Source organism: Agrilus planipennis, unplaced genomic scaffold (assembly GCF_000699045.2).
Source record: "Agrilus planipennis isolate EAB-ADULT unplaced genomic scaffold, Apla_2.0 scaffold285, whole genome shotgun sequence".
Classification (NCBI taxonomy): Eukaryota; Metazoa; Arthropoda; class Insecta; order Coleoptera; family Buprestidae; genus Agrilus; species Agrilus planipennis.
In genome coordinates, this window is record NW_020441050.1 from 114,409 (window position 1) to 135,273 (window position 20,865).

The 20,865-nt window shown below is 36.1% G+C and overlaps 2 protein-coding genes across 6 annotated transcripts in view; one reads left to right on the forward strand and one right to left on the reverse strand.

Annotated features, from left to right (window-relative positions):
• LOC108742504 (inhibitory POU protein) overlaps nt 1-20,865 on the forward strand; it is a 42,552-nt gene that overhangs the window by 19,917 nt on the left and 1,770 nt on the right. Inside the window, exons 3-4 of one of the 2 annotated variants that reach the window (XM_018477743.1) lie at nt 3,329-3,516; nt 20,048-20,378. In XM_018477743.1, coding sequence (XP_018333245.1) covers nt 3,329-3,516; nt 20,048-20,378 — 519 coding nt within the window. The remainder of the gene's footprint in view (nt 1-3,328; nt 3,517-20,047; nt 20,379-20,865) is intronic. The other variant, XM_018477744.1, reaches the window with a different exon arrangement.
• LOC108742503 lies at nt 4,486-15,106 on the reverse strand. 4 transcript variants are annotated; one of them, XM_025979989.1, is made up of 3 exons: nt 12,482-15,106; nt 11,898-12,195; nt 4,486-11,436 (listed from the first exon to the last, which is right to left on the reverse strand). In XM_025979989.1, exons 1-3 carry the CDS (start codon nt 15,029-15,031, stop codon nt 4,559-4,561), a joined length of 9,726 nt encoding a protein of 3,241 aa, XP_025835774.1. In that variant the 5' UTR covers nt 15,032-15,106; the 3' UTR covers nt 4,486-4,558. The 4 variants fall into 4 exon arrangements, with proteins under 4 accessions (XP_025835774.1, XP_025835775.1, XP_025835776.1 ...); XM_025979990.1 differs by having other exon boundaries at nt 11,898-12,060; nt 12,347-15,106; XM_025979991.1 differs by lacking the exon at nt 12,482-15,106 and having other exon boundaries at nt 11,898-12,227.

The following is a 20,865-nucleotide window of genomic DNA, read 5'->3' on the forward strand; positions in this document are numbered from 1 at the left end:
TTTTGATAAGCATATGACATAAGATGAATATTGATGAATAATTCGTGCCCATGCGATCTCAATAAAATGCGATAATAAGTATTTTTTGGTAGTTTTACAGGCCTGCACCGCTACCGCCTATAAGCCAATCGCCCGTGGTAGAGGTAATTTAGAATCTCATAGGTCACAACTTTGGGTTGCGCAGCGACAAAACTCTCTGTCTGTTCATTGATTTATTCATTTACACCATAACTTTTTACAGTTTATCAGGGGCTCCGTCCCTAGTTGTACTTGTAGGTAATAGCGAGACCACTTTATGTATTTTAAATGCACAATATGAACGCAACAAGGTTAGTCCCTCGACCATTAACATTTTGAAATACCTCTACTGCGTATTATTTTGTCATTATTAAAAATAAAACTAGTAAGTTGTGTCTCAGAAAGGACACCATAGAGGCAATGGTATTAATTAGGCAAATTAGTAAATGTAAATTACTTGCTGAATAGAAGTAGGTACCAAGAAATTAAGACTCCTTTTTTTTGCTATAAAGAGTTCTGTTTCGATATTTTTGTCCTTGTGGAACCATTACTTGCCGAGTTAAAGACATGATTAATAATTCAAATGGTTTTTGACGACTCGCAGTTCTTGCAAGTTCGACAAAAACTTAAACACGCCATAATGTATATGTCTACAGCCATTTACACAAGCTTAAAGATGTGAGTTTCTCTGTGTAGAAATATGTTTGTTTGGGGTTATAACATGAAAACTAGGGTTGGCTTATTCATAAAATTTGTAAACGTTCAGGCTAAGTTTCCTTTGTGTCCTAAGTACGATTCGGAAGCCAAAGTTTCTTGGGTCCGTTTTACAGATTTCTGCGACCGATTTTCCATTGTGAACTTTCTTGAGAGCTTTGATACCTTTATATACCTTCGCGGGGACTTTTATTCTTTATTTCGGTTGTATAGAAACATAGAGCTTTAAAAATCGCTAAATAAATTATGAATTAGACGACCGTCGAACATTAAGAAGAAAAGCGAGTAGAGACGTTTCTTTAGTTTGATCACAAATTAGGTAAAGATAGTCACAAGCAGTCTAAAAAACGTTAAAAACTGACAAAGCGATTCTAGTAATATTTACATCAAGTAAAATGCCAGAAAAAAATTCCGGGTTGGAAAAATTTGCTTCAGCAGCATCAATAACACTGTAGTTGCCAACAGCTTATTTATTTCCCCAACTAATGAAACTGGTTGTGTAATCAACCAACATTGAATGTTCTTGTAACAAATAGTAACCACACTAATTCTGCAGTATAGTATTAAGTCGAGAGGACTTTAAAGCAGCTTTACAGTCCATTTCAATTTGTTAGAATTGTGACCTTGAAGAAATCTGCTCGAAAATAGAAAGAATACACACTAGGCGTGAGCAAGACAGAAATAGTTGGAACAAGCTTGAACGAGAAGAGTTCTCGATGGGCGGTCTTAGGAGATCGGCTAGAACTGTACAGTACTAGACGAAAATGTTTAGCAATTTCTTAAAACAAAAATGTATATAAATTAACAATAGAAAACAAAGCAAAAGTTTTATAGGTGTGTAGAGCGTTAAGTTAATTCGCTTGTTATTATTTTTGGCTAAATATGCTTTTAAATAAAGCATATTCTTAAATTTTAACGAGGCAGTTTAAATAATTTTGCAAATGGTACTGTACACTTTTGTCTAGTTCTCGCTCGATGATCGGTGGAGAAATGAGCTCCGCATACAAATATGATTGAATTTGGAATTATGCTACGGCGCATCCTCATAAAGGGAAAGGGCATATCACCAACTTCTTGAAACGAACAGTAGATACTTTAGGAGAGTGATAAACAAACCCAAAACTAAAATAGACAAATATAGTCTTGGTCTTGATCCTGCTTGGCCTGAGCCTTGCTGTTCAAAAACCGTATACTGGAGCACATAATTTGCTATGCAAGTTTTGCAAAACTTCGGCAAGTCTCGTCTTTCCTACAAGAAAACTGGGCGCGAGGTTTATTCGTTTGATCGCTCCGTAAAAATATGGAGCATAGTGTCGCATGCCGTAAAAGTTGGCGAAGGAATCATAAATAATTTATGGACTCCCTTTATCATAATTGAAGCGCATTAATTTTATAGCAGGAGGAACGTACTGTTTACATATGCAAGGGAAAGCGTGGGTTAAAAACAAAGCCGTCAGCCGAGAACGCGTCGAAAATAGTGAAAGTTGTTTGTACTCATAAAGTTTTAACTTTGCGTCGAGCAACTTTATCAACTGCTACGTCAAAACGATATTTTTTATTGCCGTCGCACAAAAAGGAAAAGCTGTAAGCAGATACGCGTGGTCGTTATGAAATCGATAAATTAAAACCAAGCAAATTTAAGATATCTATTTGCTTGTCGGAAAAAAAAGAATCATTTCAAAAGACGGTCAATATGTACAGACTCTCCAGAAAAAATTTTGAAGCATTACTACTAATGACTATTTACTTCACTTCGTGATTGAAAGTTCTGAGAAAACTGCAATTTCAATCGGTGACCGCCTTGCACGTGTACTTCGTTTAGTTTCTGTAGCGATGTGACCTTCAGTTTGACCGGCGCAAAGTAGAAAAGAACAGCACTAGGCCAAAAGAGAAAGCAGACAACTCTCGGCCAAGCTCTTAACCGGCGTGGAGCGTACAATCCCTACAGTACTGCACGGAAAAATTGACCATTTTATCCACTACAATTGCTTTGCTCAAATGTGCTGTTATTGGTACCATTTACTACTGAAAATATCAAGGAGAAGTTTATTTATATTTGAAGACATATTAAAGGCTTTAACGCTTGTTTTCGACTCGCACTACTATTCATGATTGAATAAAACTTTTTGCAGGTACTGTATAAAAAAGTATGTTTAATGAACAAGAGTCGAGAGTATAATGAACCTTTATCTTCCTACCTACGATTTTGCCAGCGCGCATCCAAGACATTGGAAGGGGAACATCGCTAGAGAAAGTAACTGAAGTATACCTTCAACGATTAATTAATGATTCGAGGGGGTGGATGAGCTAATGCTATAAACTGCAACGGAGTTGAGAGGATAGGTAACATAAAGCTTGATACCATATCAAAACAAATACTTTCAATTAAAAATCAAGAACCTATCAAGTGACGGAATAGTATAAAGGATTCAAAAAAAGATCTCGAAATGACGCTAAACACATCGTCACATTTACAAAAATTTATTCAACAGCTCGTCATTCCAATTACATTCAGCCCATTTCTAGTACATCAAGTTAAAACTGTTTATTTTTTTGTGTGCTCTACTTCATGCACGATATTTATACCTATTTATAGATAACTTTTTATTTCAGGGTGACCTACTTTCCGGCTTAAGTGACGGATACATCGGCAGAGCGGATGCATTGGTTGCGATGGATATTAAGCACCAGGGCGCCGGTGGCCCTGGTGGACTTCCACAACTCAAACATGACATGATGTATCATCATGGAATGGGCGCGCCACCTCCTGTGTCAAGGGGACAGGTAAATCATAAATGTTGCACCAGTTATTATTGTCCTTATAGAGGAATAAATGTTTCAATAAATAATGCAGCATTAACAAATCGACTTTGTTATTATGTTATTATTTTGAAATTCATAACGTTTGAGGACCAAGTAGAACTCGAAAGATCTTCTAGCTCCTAGCTATCGGCTCAATATTCACAAGCTTATAAGTTTAGGAATTAAGGGACAATTTCGCATTTTGGTATGTATGAGTAGAATCGTCTAAAGAAGCAAGGAATCGCAAGTCTGTCCAATTTTGTAGGAAAATTATAAGCTATATTTTAATTGTAAGTAAAAAAGAATAAAATTGGTATCCAAGGGAGACGAAAGATTAGAAGAAGTGGCTGACTTTAGGTACCTAGGAAGTCAAATAAGTCAGAACGGAAGTAGTGGGGAAATACAGCAGAGGTAAGCGCAGGATAGAATCGCCTTCAATAAAAGGAAGTCACTTTTATGCTCATGAACGATTAATTTATAAATTCGAAATGATATTGTTAAAGATATGCTTGGAGCGCGGCGCTGTATGGGTGGGAAACATGGACGATGGTAGCGGTGGGAAAGGAAATGTTAGAAGTGTTTGAAATGTGGTGTTACCGGCGAATGATGAGGATATTGTGGATAGAGAAGGTTAGAAATGAAGAGGTATTAGAAAGAATAGGAGAACAGAGAATTCTATGGAAGTCAATAAAAAATAGGCGAGATAGGTTGGTAGGACACCTTCTCAGGCATGAAGGTCTAGTCAAAAACATATTAGAAGCAGAAACAGGAGCAAAGAGGAGTAGAGGTAGACCTAGATTAGATTACTGTTCGCAAATAGTTAAGGATGCAGGATGTTTTAGTTTTAGGGAAATGCGAAAATTAGCGCAGGATAGGAAGGAATGGAGGTGTGTGTTCAACCAGTCTTAGGACTGACGACCTTACCTCATGATGATGAAATAAAATGCAGAGGCTACTAAAGACTTTATTCACGTACAGGAGGATCTCACTTCAGGAAGGTAAAATTCATAAGTATTACAAGAAATTATTGAGGTGTATAATTAGAACGTCCACCATTTGAAGTGGGATTGATTCCGCAGCACATTAAAGTGGATGGTCGCAGGGAAGTCAATGAGTACAGCTTTTCTTTTCGTTCAATTTCTCGTAGACAAAGTTCGAAGACATTGTACACATTCTTTCTTTGGTCTTTTGGTCTGCACGATTCCAGTTTGTATGCAATATTCCCATCTGAAGTAACAAACGTGCCAATATTTAGACCTGGTTTTACTCGCAGAGGCTTCGGTTTCGAGGCTTTGGTATTATTTATCTCCCCATCATCGAGAACTTTAATTAAGCTTACGTTTGATATTTGATCAATAAACAAATCATTTTGAGGATTTCGTACAAACTGTCGATCTTCAAGTTCATTTTGAGAGTCATCCACAGTGTTCATGACTGGTGAGGCTATCTCAGTTAATTTTAACGTCATCGCTGTTAGTGTCTTTCTGACTATCTCTTTCCTTTGCCTTTGAGATCCAACGTTGATGCTCATTTGAATTTGGAAATCTTCGAAAGGAACTGTGACTTTTTCTCCTTCTTTGCTGGATGGCTCTTTAATCCCAGTTGGTAAATTTTCTTCACTTTCTTCTTTTCTTCGTTCAGCCTCTGGTTTTTTGCTGATGTCTGGAATTTTTATATCAGTTTTCGTTTCACTTTCCTGTAATTTATTTTTATTTTTGTTTAAATTATGATGAGATTTAGGTTCTGGCAAAATTGCTGCTGCTTCCAGGCTGTGATATTCACTGTATCCTGATTCATTACTACATCTGGATAGACAATCCAAGTAAGTTGTAGTTATTTGCTCATCATCTTCGTCAAGTTTGCTGGTCTCTTTATGTTTCTGAGAGCTGAGGGTCTGATTGGGAGTGGACACTTTGGACATGTAATTGCAGGCTGCATTATGTTCATCTTTTTTAAACTCATTTCTACGGTCATTATCAAGGGAGCACTTTAATTTAGTATAATCACTCTTATGAGGATTATCGTAACGGTGCGCGTCTGCTTGTGGAATTGTTGCAAACTCCCATAGTCCACTGTAATTGTTATATAAACATTTTAGGGTATTGAAGCAGTTTTGGTAAAAGTTGTTGCAATTTTGAATCGATTTGCAAATTTTTGTGTTATATCTAGATTCCACAAAGTTTTGGAATGCTATACTTTGCAGTGACTTATAGATTAAGCTCGAGTTAGTTGGATACAGGTCATTGATTCCCTGTCTAGCATAATTGTAGAGGGCCATTTGCGCCATTGTAGATATTTTAATGAAATTTTCGTACACACTACCAGAACGTTGTGTCTTACTGAGAAAATCTGAGAAATTGCGTCCACTAGTCAAATAATCGCAATACAAGTCGTTAGAGTAATCCGTTTCTAGATTCACTAAATTAGTTAGCCTGTCGTATTCTTTATTCATTATGGGTTTCTGTAAGTTCAATGATGGGTTATCGACATTGCAAGGCTTTAATCGTAAAATATCGAAGAATCCAGGTAATCTTAAAATGTTTTTCGTATACGACTTCTTATTTGCTAAATTTCTAATGTAACTGTCAGGTTTCATTACAATGGGTAAATTTAATTCTTTCGATTTTTCCAACGACGAGTTAACTAGTTCGGAAATTTTAGTTTTGCGGGATTCGACATTTTTAGCATCATCTTTTGAATTTTGTGAAGTAGATTTTACTATTACTGGAGTTGTTTGATGAGATTTAGTATCGTCGTTACTTAAAGAAAATTCTTCAGCTAAAGTGATATCATCTTCAGTTTTGTCTCGATTTTCTTCAATTTTCGAGACACTGGAATCTTTTTTAATCAGAAAGCTTGAAAACATATCATCAGTTTTGTCTCGATTTTTTTTAATTTCCGAGACACTTGAATCCTTTTTAGTCAGAAAGCTTGCAAACATATCATCAGTTTTGTCTCGATTTTTTTTAATTTCCGAGACACTTGAATCCTTTTTTTTAGTCAGAAAGCTTGCAAACATATCATCAGTTTTGTCTTGATTTTCTTCAATTTCCGAGACACTGGAATCTTTTTTAATCAGAAAGCTTGCAAAGATATCATCAAGTTCCGATTTATTTTTATGTTCCTGTTGTTGCTCTTGTTTGTTTTTATTAGTTATGTCTTGTACATGCAATTTTTCATCATGCTTTAGTAATTCCTCTGTAAAAGCGCCTCTGCTTTTAACCGTTGTTTTCGGATTTACTGTTTCAATATGTGACAATTTAGATCCTTCTACTTTTTTATTACTGTCCTTCTTGTATGATAATGAAGAAGATGTCTCATCAATTTTCTTTACGATTACATTTCCATTCTGTCCTATTTTGAAACTTACGGCTTGACCTTTCTCGATTCTTTGCTTATTTGCAGTTGCTACACGCAGTTCACTTGCGGAAATGTTGTCCCTTTTCCTAGGCAAGGATGCTTTAACTTCGATAATTGCCTTGGTTTTATCGTCTTTTTCTATCTTTTTAACCTCTACATTTGTTTTGAGTTCATTCATACCTTTTGGTGTTTCTGATCGAATCTTCTCGCTTTTCATTTGAACATTTTTAACCGACAATTTAGCTTTAGCACTGCTTGAATTTAGTTTTTTATTTTTCTCCAATAATTTGGCTTCATTCTGGGTATATCGTTCTTCCAGCTTTTTGATTAATAAGGAGATGTTATTTTCTATTTTTTTGGCTGAATTTGGAGAGTTTGGTCCAGTATCGTCGTTGCTCTTGTTTTTCTTCGGGTGTTTAATGGAAAAGTATCGTTGTACTGCTTTACCTGCTCTCCTTCTTGCCTTAATGACTGAATTTTTATCATTTGGACGAGTATTAATTATTTTACTTGTTATTACCCATCTTCGCTTGCTATTCGTAATAATTAAATAATCAGAAAGTTCAACTACTTTATTAAAGGCCGTATTCTTTGCAGTTTGGAGATACTCGTGAACGAATTTACCCCTTTGCTTCATATAGCTTTGTCCGATCACTTTATTTTCTTTGACAGGTTCATTGTATAAGATTGGTCGTTTCTCCAGAATCTTTATGTCTTCTCGAGAATGAGGCTTGCACTGAGTACATTCCTTCATTGTTTCATTTTTACTAATCTTTGAAAGCTCACTATGGTCTTGTAAACTATTAAATCCACTATCAGTGTCTTCATTCTCAAAATTTTTCCTTGTATCTTCTATTGAGTCAGCAGCGTCGCTTGTTTTGTTCGATTTATTTCTAAATAAAAGAAGTCTGTTTTCATCTTTTCTGTAGTATTCGTTATTAGTATTTTTTACGGGAAACTTTCCAACTGCAATTTTATTTGTTCGTTTATTTAAGTCATTCTTTTTTAAGCACGTTCTATCCTTGCATGCTTTCTCGGTTATTTCTGATTCTATAAATCCTTTAATTAACTGTCTGTATAAATCGTTTGAGGCATTTTTACGAAATTCTAAAGAAGAATCGCAGTTTACATTTGAACTAACGTTAATATCATCTTGAGGCACCAACATTAGTTGCTCTTTCTTGTTTTTATGTGGAACTACACTTTTAGGAGCTTTTGATAATCCTTTTCCCAGTTCTGTTTTAACCGATTCTATCCAAATATCTTTAACTGGATTCTCCATTGGGGAATCATTACAATATTCAAAATTATTGTTCATTTCTTCATTATGTTTAGTTTTCCCATCAGAATCAATAGTTTTTAAAGTGTTATTTATTCTAGTTTCACGTTTGTTGTTTGGATTATCAGTCGACAATGTTAATAAATCATTTTTAATTCTTGTAATATGACTTTCCGAGTCATTACTTGATTTGTTATCTAGTTTAGAAAGTAATATATCAATCAATTCATTTATTTTTTCTAGTCGTCCCTCTGGAGAGTCTGAAAAGTCTAAACAGCTGTTGGCATCACTTGGAACACTGTTCTTCTCATTTTCCAAAAAGGATTCATGACTATCTAATGATTTACTTAAAGTACTTTTTTGAGTTGTCGTTTCTTCAACATTTTTACAAGTCGTGCCTTCAAAAGTGTTTGATAAATTTAGATTTTTACACTGTTCTATTACTTCAGTCTTCATATTATCGTCGACAGCACATTTTCCTTTATCTGCTATTGATTTGCCACTGCCCAACATGATAACATCAACATTGAAATTTCTAGGTTTGTGTTGTGCTGTAGAACTGCTATCGACAATAACAAACCCTTTTGTTGTTTCTTCCGGGGCCAACACACAGTTTGCTTCTATAGGGTTAATATTACCATTAAATTTTTGTGATGATGAAATAACTAGGGAAGATCTGTGTTGATCGTCATTGTCATTATTAATTTTCGAACATAGACTGCTCGATGGTGCAATTCTGCTTGACCACTCATTTTGTGGTAATTTTTCGTTGCCATTTTCAGACTCAATCTTACCTAATTGAGGAGTATTTGTGTCTTCAAATCTGCTAGGTTTCGCTTCGATTTCCTTGTTGTTTTCATGTTCTGATGTATTTCGTTTATCTTCGGATGGTGTCATTGTATCACATAATCCACGTGAATTTAAAAATGAGGCTATCCAATATTTTTGGAGAGTTTCAGATCTATTGCAATTGGACATCTTTTTCAGATCGTTATCCTCAGATTTTTTGGACTTGTTATCAAGTGGACTTCCAGAATCGTTAGTGGAGTAGTTTCGACTAATTCTTCCTTTGCGACTTGTAGGGCCTATCGAAACTTTGGGCTTTAATAGATACTTTATCAACATGAAGTGGTTTAGAAGATCCTTTTTGGTTTTTGTAGGATTTACTTTAAGACTTGTATTTTTCCGTAAAATACCATTTTCCCAATCTTTAAAGACAGAAAATAAACTATTTTCATTTTTACTCAAAACAACTGTTTCCTCATCTTTACTTCTAGGAACGTCTTTTATAATCTTGATACTTTTGACAAGTACAGCGTCTTGCATTGCTTTTATAACCATAAATTTAATAATGTTCGTCTTAATGAAGTGAATGATTTTTAGATTAGTTGCATTTTTATTTCCTATCGTATTGCTGGGATTGATTATCGTAGTAGTAGCTTCATCTTTTGCAGTCTCCAATTTATGAAACTGATTTGTATTTGGTTTATCAGCAGAAGTATCTTTAGTATCTTTTTTTGTAGCATCATTCTCTTCTTTACTGCGAGAATGTTGCTGTAACACCGAGCTGTCAAGCATGCTTCCAGCTGTAGTTTCAGGTAGACCAGATTTTGGTCCCTTTTTATTCTCATCGTCCTTTGACTTTGTTACGAGTGACATGTCATTTTGCTTCATCAAGTCATCAACGATTTCCCTAACGGATTGGGTTAGCATTTCTAATGATATCATTTCAAACTCTTTTGTACCAATGAGTTTAACACTTCCATTGTTTTGGTCGTACGTTACATCACTTTTAACAGTCTCCTCAATGTCAGCACCAGGTGTTAAGAACGATCTTTCAATAATATCTTCTATCACAAATATATTTGATTTAATTTCGTGCTCGGCTAAAGCACTCAGGGCTTCGTCGTCAAGTATTTTTTTGCTCAACAGCAGTCGGAAGTCGTTATGAATGAACTTTTTTGATTCTGTTAAGAAATTTTCAGTGGATTCTTTGTCACTTTTAAGAATATCCACAGAAGGGTTCAGTTCTCCTTCTTTAACATGGAGTTGATCCAACTGGAGATCTTTGGTTTCGTTCTTCTGGTGGGCTTGATCCGACTCGAGAATTTTGGTTTGATTCTTTTCGTCAGCAACAGCTGAAGTAAAACGTTCATTGTCAATTGATTCAATTGTTACCGCTTTGTTTGAATTTGATTCGCTTTTAGATTTGTCATATTGTCCTAAAGTTGTGTCGATTATATCCACCACATTCTGGATACTAATATTAGATGTTAAACTTTCTTGTTCATCTAAATACTTGCCAGTCGATTGTTTGGTGTCGGTGTCACTCTTCTTAGAGTCAATATTTTTGCTAACGGTGCTGTCAGGTTGCGCTTCGTCGTCGACAATTTTTTTGCTCAACAAAAGTCGAAAGGCTTCTTGAACTTCCAGGAAATAATTTTTAATATCGTCGTTTTCATTTAGAGGTTCAAATACATCCAAATGAGGTTTCGACTGTGGCTTCACAACTTTTTTAGATGCACCCACGTATTTTTTCCCATCTTCTGTTACCTTTTTGTTAGTTGTAGCTGGAGGAATGATGTATTTAAGGTAATTCTTCATGTATTTAGTAATACTTCTTTTGGGTTGCTTGTCAAACACTTTCGATTCCTCATCGATAACTTTCTTACTCAATAGCAATCTCATATCCTCACCACCATGACCTTCAACGTCTTTGTCGACTTTTTTTGGTTCTTTCTTAGATCCCAACGCTTGGATTTCTTGTAAAAATCGTGCAATCTGATCATATTGTTTATTTATAGATTGACTCTGTTTATCATCCGCAACCTTTTCAGTTTTCTTCAATGACACTGTCGAATCTTTGGGCATAGTTTTGCTTGTTTCCATTTGATTAGTTTTAATTTGAGCTTCATCAATTATTTTCTTGTACGATCCCAAGCTGTCTAAAGAACTCTCTTCATTCTTTTGGATTTGGCTTTTATTGTCAACACTCGTTGTGGCATGGTCCTTTTCATCCATAACTTTTTTATTATGAACTATTTCTTTAATATGATCGGTCTTAGCTTCTTTCGTTTCCACTAATTGTTTTTCTTGTTGTTTTATATCATTTAATATACTTTCATTTGGAATAATTTTATGTTTTGCACTATCAGCAACAGGTCGTTTCTGGTCATATCGCAAATATTTTGGAATAAGTGAATCATCCTGCTTTGTAGTAGAAGATATCTCTTTAGATAGTCCAGAGTTTTCTTCCAGATTACCTGCAAAACGATTAAATTCATAATGCATAATGTGTTTTATCTCAAAAACAACATTCCTTAGCTATCTTGCAACTTACATTAGTGGCGTAAGTTCATTTTGGTTTTATTTAATTAAATATAAATAATCATTCCTGGAACTTCATTGTCCTTCAAATGAGTTTGGGACATTCCGGTCGAAATTAGAGACAGTATTCAGGTTGGAAATGTAGGTAGATCATAATAGGAGTTATAAAATGTAGAGATTCCGTTCAGGCTTTATAACAACTTCTTTTAAATTAATAATATAATTTTAGACGTTAGACATTAAACAAAATTGTTAATTGTTATTATCTTGACGGGCGACACTTCGCATATTGAAAATAATAAAAAAAAAATAATTCCAAAAAATTTATTTCAGTGTGTACAACATGCCCATATGTAAACGTTCAAAGTACTGAATCACAACTGTATTACTACCTTACCTAAAGGTTTCTTTGAATAAGCTTCGATTGTATTTTGTTTATTTTTATCTCGTTTATTGTCGGTTTGATTATTGTACTTCATAATGATCTCCGTAGTGTCTGGATTTTCCTTTTTCTTTCCGTCGAATGCACTAATGTCCTGGTGTCTGAGTTCTCGAAGAATCTTCAATAATTCTTGACGATCGAAAGTGTTGCATTCAAGGGTCGGCTTTGATAACGAATCCTTTTTGATTAATTGTATAGGTTTGGACTTGGTCGGTTTAGTGGCTACTTTGTTTATCCAATTATTCACTTTAACCATTTTCTCCTTTACTTTCCTATATTTGAGGTACGACTNTAGCAATGAGAAATTAGAGATAGCTTTAAATAAAATGGAAGTGGTACTGACAAAATGGTATTGTATGAAAAGCGAATATAAAGATAGGAGACGAAAGATTTTCTCGAAGAATCTTCAATAATTCTTGACGATCGAAAGTGTTGCATTCAAGGGTCGGCTTTGATAACGAATCCTTTTTGATTAATTGTATAGGTTTGGACTTGGTCGGTTTAGTGGCTACTTTGTTTATCCAATTATTCACTTTAACCATTTTCTCCTTTACTTTCCTATATTTGAGGTACGACTTCTTTGAATAATTAACAAGCGATTTAGCAATCGCTTTTGCTTTCAGATTCTTTTCAGTTTTCTTTTGGGATTGTTTACGTTTATTAGAATTGCTGTCCTCAAAGCCATTTATAGTAGTACAGGTTCGAAAATTGCGAATTGATTTAATGCTCACATTGTTCAATTTCATACGTTGACTTGTCATTCTGTCAGAATTATTTGTAGAGCTGGCGTCTTCTAGTACGTTTCGTACAGGAAAAGGAAGTCTAGGTCGATAAACAACTTTTGAATACGGTTTATGAATCAACCTCTTCCTTTTTTTTAAGTTAATAAATGCTTTGCATAGGTGTGGATATTTTTGAAACAGTAGGTACAATTCTTCTTTCAGCTGTTCAAAAAAATTTGAGGTGATGTGATTATCAGGCGATTTGTAATCTTCAGTTCCAAGCGAAGGATTAGCACTTGCTTGTTTAATCACTAGTGGACCGTCATATCTTAGTGTTGATGAAGTTGTTGACATGGTTTTGGTTTTTCTAATAATGTCTCCACTGTTACCCCAGTTAGCTGTAGAAAACGATCTCCTTGAATTTACTACGTTTTTCATAAGTACATTTGAATCTTTTGTTGTTCTTTTTTCTCCTTTCAATGGTTCAGATTCCTTTTCTAGGACTGCATTGCAACTAGTTTGGGCACTTTTTCGACAAATAAAATTTATGATATCATTAATCCAAGTATTTACGTTCTTGGATCCAGGCTGTTTCATTAACACTTTTTGTACGTTTAGGTTCTTATGCTCGTTACTCGTTGATTCGATGGTACGGGCTTCTTCGCGAAGAGGGATCACATTGGCTGACATCTCCCTGACTGTTCCTATAGTGTTATTACTCCCGTGCTTTTTATCGCTCTTCGATTTTGAAGCATTATTTCGACGTTTATCAGGTGCCAAATTGTTAGATACATCATAAAGACTTCTTTCAGGTTCGAATGTTTTCGATTTTTTCGCTATTAAATCAATGTTTGGGTTGCTCTTCTCAAACCGTTTAACATAATCTAATAATGTCTTTTCCCTAACGGTCTGTTGCACATTAGGGGTAGACATTTCTTCTGAGAGGTTTGCAGTGATCTTGCTTACAATTTCTTCTCTCATGGGCGTTGCAGCTTCTTTTGTGTTCTTTGATGTATGCACTTCTACTTTGGATGTGGATTGTAATTTTCCCAAATTGAGTACAACTTCTAAAACACCATCTTCTTGATTCCTATAAGTACCTTCTCCTTTTGCTTTAACGTAGAATTCTTCTATGATTTTATTCGAGGAAGGCTTCCTTGATAAATCGTTTGAACTGGCATCCTTGGCTGCCAAACTGCTGGTCTTAGATTTTCCTGTTAAAATCGATGGTTCTCCCGTAAAAGTGATCTGCTTCTTACTGAGTACTGTTTTTAAAACTGCGTCTTCTTGACTGTCCTCGATAGCCTTTTCGTTAGTTTCTACAGTTCTTTTATCCACGGGCCCTTTGAAAACGGTATCCCACATTGATTTTCTTGGAAAAGAACTTGATGTGATGTCTTCTCCTGCATTGGAAGTTTGACCTCCACTCAATTTTGTTGTCGAACTGCTCGCAGTAATTGACGGATTTTTGTAGTGAGAATCCATATATAAATCATTGAAGGACGATTTAAGTGGAAAATCCTTTATTGATGAATTACTTGTTGCCGGTTCTTGTTTTAAATTGGACGGTTTAATTCTTAGTGTGCTTTGTTCTTTAACCTTCTTTAGTGTGCTTTGTTCTTTAGCTTCCTTCCTAAGATTAAGTACTGTTGCCAAAATTCCATCTTCCTGATTACTTTCTAAATCTTTTTCATTATCACTAATTCGAGATGCTTGAAACAAAGCATCCCAGGAGGGCTTTTGGTGTTGACTGGTTTTTATTGCTATGTTACTCTTTACAAGTGCTGCAGTTAAATCCTTTAAAGAGGATGGTCTTCCCTTGTGAATGGATTGATTATCTTGCAATTTCTTTTTACTTCTCAGGTTTAGTACTGTTTCCAAAACTCCATCTTCTTGACTCTGTTCCAAGTACTTCGTACTGGATTTATCATGGGCCGTCTTAAAGACAGTGACGTGAATGTCGAAATTTTTACCCGATGAAGAAGGCGGTCTGGGGTTCTTGCTACACGTTTGTGTTTTAAATTTTTTACTGGATACTATCTTTTTCTTAACAACGTGTTTTTGAATAGCATACGAATGAATGCAACTCTTTAGAACATTTTGGCAGTGGCTCTTTTTTCTTCTACCTTCTACTGAAGATCTAGATGAAACCTTTTGTAGGTTCCGCTTATTCTGATTATTCTTGCCATCTCCTTGGTTTAATCCGTAAGGTGTTTCATTGCGACAATAAGATTTAGATCGGGTCTGCGATTGAATTTGCCCGCCATAAGACTGCAGTAGAGAATCCAAAACAGCATTTGAAGCTAGGGATTTTGACGCCAATAAGTGTTTTTGTACAATATTAGAGCACGTGCGACAGATAGGCATTATGAAAATTTTGAAAAATAAAAATTATTAAAAAGTGTATAAATGACATTTAAAATTTCAATTAATGAATTAATGTTTCGAATGTTGCCTAGATTTATTTTTTATTTTTTATCGAAAGCTTTTGATGCTTTAAGGAACAGTTTAAATTTGTCTGATTTATTTTTTATTTTTTAATTCCATGGCCATTCTAGCTTTACGGGCAACAATAGAGAAAACGATACAGAATGGAAAGAGCGCGTACATAAGATTTGTAGATTTAGAAAAGTCTTTTGACCATGTTAAATGGGGCAAGATGTTAAACGTCCTTAAAAATGTAGGAATGAGTTACAGAGATAGAAGAGTGATACTTAGTTTCTATAAAGAGCAACAGGCAGTTATAGAACTGGAGTTGCAACGTAGAGAAGTAAATATTAGAAAGGGAGTCAGACAAGAATGCACACTGTCACAGCTACTTTTTAATCTATACATCGAAGATGCGATCAACATCATTAAAGACAGTGCAACTGTAGGGATAGATATAAAGGGGCAAAAGATTAATATGCTTATATTTGAAGAAGATATAGCAGGATTAGCATTTAACAATGAGAAATTAGAGATAGCTTTAAATAAAATGGAAGTGGTACTGACAAAATGGTATTGTATGAAAAGCGAATATAAAGATAGGAGACGAAAGATTAGAAGAAGTGGCTGATTTTTCAGGCTTGAAGGTCTAGTCAGAAGTTAAGACGAGTAGAGGTAGACCTAGATTAGATTACTGTTCGCAAACAGTTAAGGATGTGGGATGTACTAGTTTTAGGGAAATCCGAAGATTAGTTCAGGACAGAAAGGAGTGGAGGTACGTGTCCAACCAGTCTTAGGGCTGACGACCTTATGATGATGAATTCCATGGAAATTGGAAATTTTGAATGACAGATACCGATTCATTTAAATCGTTTAAATTATAAGAATTTGTATATATATAATATATTTTTGTTTCTGGAAAGAACAACTTCCTCAAACTAATTTTTATGGATATGTATGTACTCTCCGCTCTCTCTCCTTCCCAACAATACAATGCCCCTTTTGGAGTACGCAGTCCACACTTGTTCCTTGTGCCCACGGTTTAACAAACAATTTGAGTATGAGACGACTATGTTCTTTTGTTCTGTTTCTCGATCGGGTTGAATGATTCAGCATGCCCGGCGTCGCCGTCCCAAAAGTAACATATTTTCTGATTATCACGCACATTTCTCGTAAAGTGGTCATTTGACGTGTCGAACATGGGACCGGACGGCGGTCCCGGACATCGTATACTTTCTTCATTCGTTGGTGAAACGATCTGAAAGAGGGCTCGGGCTGAACACGACCCCCATGGGAAATGTATACGGACCTGTACAACAACCCAACTTGAAATGCCGTTAATGTCAATAACAGCCGCAAAAACAAACTGGTTATTACACAATTTTACACAGACAGTAAAATTAACATGATTTTCCCAGAAGGTTTATCGTTCTGCTGTTATAGTCTCTACAGTGACGATTGAATTGTGAAAGGTCACGTGGTTTCGCACACATGAGGAAGTTGGTCCTAGAACTCCATCATGAGCCTACCTCCACCTCCCCACCCCATCAACAATAAGGGAAGTATGAGTTAATCAGAACTACACTAGTAGTTATTTAATTGTTATTCCTTTAATTAATCTTCTGACCACTAAACTACGAGAGGTGACAACAGCAACAACGACCAACCGACCTACAAGGTTAACGATCCGTCCTACTAACGTGACTATATATACTGAATATACTATGATTAAACATACATACAATTTAGGCATCTTTTTGACGTGACAACGTCTTATAATTCGATGGAGCCGGCTGCTCGCACGAAAAAACATGACTCATGCGGCGTTATCTCGCTCTGAGGCGTTCCATTTAAGGCTTGAAGTGCAAGCGAGAGCGCGGAACGAGCGACAAAGAGGCACAATCGGCCTCCGCGTTCGGCAGCGTTCGACATCTGTCTCTCTCCTACTTGAGTGAGCGATGCGTCCGCGTGGACAGCTGCTATACAATAATACATTTCCATTTACCTCCTTCTCTATATCCATACAAAATATCTATCAAACAAATAAAATTAAAATTTTCTTTTGAAAAATGAAACCATTCCATCAGTATTTTCTTATGACGTTGTCACGTTCAACTATCGTCAGTAAACCGACTTTACAGACAACCGATTTTTTTTTGTAGTTTAGTGGTCAGAACATTGGTGCGTAAAGCCAAAGGTCCCGGGTTCGATTCCCGGCGGGGATGTGACAACAGCAACAATTTTTCCTTCATTAATTTGAGGTGGCGTGTAGTGGGTAAAAAATTCAAAAATGAATTTTCAGAATTACATTTCATGTTATTCCTTTGCTGTTCTTCAATTTACTGAGCGACCGAACTTCCAGTTGTTCCTATGTACCATTTTTTAAACCTGCATGAAATGTACTGGAGTGTGTATGGGTGGTGTTTTCGATTTTTTTAAGATTTCTTAAAAATTGAGTCGAAAGCCGTCATTCTCCTTCATTAAATTTTCCACTTAAAGTCGTCGTACAAAGAAGCATTTATATTAGCAAGGATGCGTATACTACACATTGTGTATATCTGCCTATACATACGTATATAGAATAGAAGAGCCTAGGAATATTTGACAACAGTTGACGAACAGAAGTATCGTTTTAAGGGCCCACGTCGTATGTCAACTGTTCCATTGTGGAGTGGCGTTTGTTTTTGCTGTGTTTACACAGTTGTCAGGTCCTACATTGTACTTCGCATGACGCTTTCAGTCGAAAGCCCCCTAATGACCGCAGATTAGAAATCGTGTGGCCTGTTTATTATGTTTTGACGCAAATACAATATACACGTATGTATATATAGGTACATGCGACATAAGTTTACTAGGTTACATTAAAGTTGAGAAACAGAGTCGGTATGATAAACCATTCTACTTGGGATAATAATGTAATATAAATAAATTTAGTGTTGTTATTAATGCATTTTTCATTTTAATTCCTCATTCAGTAGGTTATCATTTTAATCTCATTTAAACCTTTCAAATCTAGATTATGCTATGTGATAGGTATAATATTTAGAGCGAATATAAAGATAGGAGACGAAAAATAGAAGAACTGGCCGATTTTAGGTATCTAGGAAGTCAGATAAGTCACGCCGGAAGGAGCAGTAGGGATATAAGGTAGAGTCTATGCTCGCGAACAGTTAATTTAGAAATTCAGAGAAGGTTGGACATGGACAGTGGGCGCAGCGGAAAAGAGAAAGTTAGAAGCGTTCGAAAGGCGAATGATGACGATACCGTAGATAGAGAAGGTTAGATGTGAAGAGGTATTAGAAAGAATAGGAGAACAGAGGACTCTATGGAAGTCAATAAGAAATAGGCGAGATAGGTTAGCAGGACACCTTCTCAGGCACGACGGTCTAGTCAGAAACATATTAGAGGTAGCAACGGGAGTTAGGAGGGGTATTGGTAGACCTAGATTACATTACTGTTCGCAAATAGTTAATGCGGATTGTTCTAGTTTTAGACCGAGCGGCATGGCCTAGTGGTCTAGACCATTGCTTAGCATTCGGGAGGACGCCGGTTCGATTGCGGGTCCGTCTGCCTTGGTCCAAGTTTTTCTGTGATTTCCTTGGATCACTTAGGCAAATGCTGGGGCAGTAATATTCCACAGATAATCTTTCACTCTCTTCTGTCTTCATTTCGTCCGTCTCATCTTTCTCACCCGAACCAGCCCTTACCCATTCCCACGATTCCTGAAAGCAGGCTGAAGAGGGCCTTCCGCCCTGCCTTCCGGCATAGTCCGAAGGGACTGCCCGCCCATCAGCATTACTGGCTGGTGGGAGTGAAACACCCAAAAGTTTTTTTTTCTAGTTTTAGGGAAATGCGAAAGAGTGGAGGTGTGTATCCAATCAGTCTTAGGACTGACGACCTTATGATGAATATAGTGTTCGAAGTTCAACTAAAACGGTACTAAAATGACTACCCATCATATTATTTGTTAATTTTTCAATTTCCCCATTCCCCCTTCTTAATTTGTAAATTTATATTGATAAAAATTATGTACCTATATAAATATAGGTATGTATGCAGGTACTGTATTTAACAAGACGGCGTAAAACTAGCGATAATAGATATTACCTATATTCAACAGAGGCCGAATAAATTTCGATACTCCTAATTTCGAGCCTCTATCATCATCCGAACGCTATCCGGGAAAACTGTATTAACTAAACGATCAAATATGCATGAAGCAATTTCTGATCGATCACTCGGTAGTCCGATTGGAACGTGGAATTTCGGATGTTTCTGTACAAATGCGATACACTGGAAGTTCTAACAAAAAAAGAAAAGAAATGAAATTGATTATGACTGCTTTTTTTCTTCTTCATCTGCCTACTTTTACACTAACTTTCAGATGAAGCTAAAGGTTTAGATAGCAAATGATTTGGAAAAAAAATTAAGTCCAAAGGTTGAATTTTAATCAAAAATCAATGGCATTGTCCTTATTTTAAAAGAAACCTAATATACAGCACAATAGATTCTTCAAGAAGTACGAGAGTTGAATTTACAGTTCCAACTTTTCGTATTACCCTAAAATGTTTGGCATTTCATTAGTGTATAAAAATCAGTATCTAAACGGTCTCGCCTGAATCTAGCATCTATACTTTAGATCGAAAGCGGTTTAGACGTTCTTCCTGGCTGACCCATTTCTCTTAATTTCTTTCCAACAAAAGATAAATCCCTCTCAAGATTTCTGGAGTTGTTTTTAACTTATAAAAGGAAAAGTCACCGTATCTCATCATTCATGGTGATGACACTGAAGCCTAACTTACAAGTTAGAAGCATTCGAGGGCAACACTACATACAATACGGAAACCGCATCACAATAATCATTTCCCATGGTCAGAATAGGGGAAATATGTAAAAATAATATCGTGTATATACCTGCTTGACACAGAATGTTCACAAATTTTTTTTTGTTCGTAGATGGGCCACATGGACGGTCTTGATATGCTCGACCCGATCTCGACATCGTCAATGACAACGCTCACGCCGATGTCAGAAACCCCGCCATCGCATATGCATTCAGCGTACGGCATGAACCACGTAATGAACCACCATCACCATCATGGTGGTCCACTGGCCGGAGCGCCGGGACATCATCCAGGTCACCACGGAGCTCATCCCGGAGCGCATCATCCGGCCATGGCCGCCGCAGCTGCGGCCGCAGTTGCCGGACTTCATCCCGATACCGATACTGACCCCCGAGAACTTGAAGCTTTTGCAGAAAGATTCAAACAAAGGAGGATTAAGTTAGGTGAGTGTGTTCATCGAAAATGTAGACCATAAAGGTCAATAATGAAAAGGAACTTATTAGTTGACTCAGGTAGACTTAATTAAAACGTAGCCAAGGGCCAGACGATAATTTGATAAAAAGAAAGATTCATTTATCTGTGTAGCAAATTTATTTATTACTTTTCTTGATTTAGTCTGAGACAGTCAATCTACTCCGGGCCCGGGGTAGGTAGACCATATACCCGAAGTAAGTTGACTCATGTACTAATAAGAGTCAAATCATGAGAAGGAGCAAATAATTAACCATTTTTTTAATATAATTAAAAATTTGTCTATTTTTTACATATCCCACTGTGTCCAGGGTTAATTCTGCTCTCGTCAATTTCGGATTTTGTTCTAATTATTCTTTTAATTTGGTCACGTAGCGATTTAAAAGTCCAATAAAAAGTTAATTTATGTGTTGTTTTCAACTGCATATTTCATTGGGGTTGGTTGAATAATTATTCAAC

Excerpts from the sequence above, each read along its gene's own strand:
- LOC108742503 (XM_025979989.1), bottom strand. The coding sequence starts at position 15,031 with ATGCCTATCTGTCGCACGTGCTCTAATATTGTACAAAAACACTTATTG. Across the intron at positions 12,196-12,481 it reads GGAAAGTAAAGGAGAAAATG|GTTAAAGTGAATAATTGGAT; the intron begins GTTAAAGTGAAT and ends AAGGAGAAAATG. Across the intron at positions 11,437-11,897 it reads TTATTCAAAGAAACCTTTAG|GTAATCTGGAAGAAAACTCT; the intron begins GTAAGGTAGTAA and ends ATCGTTTTGCAG.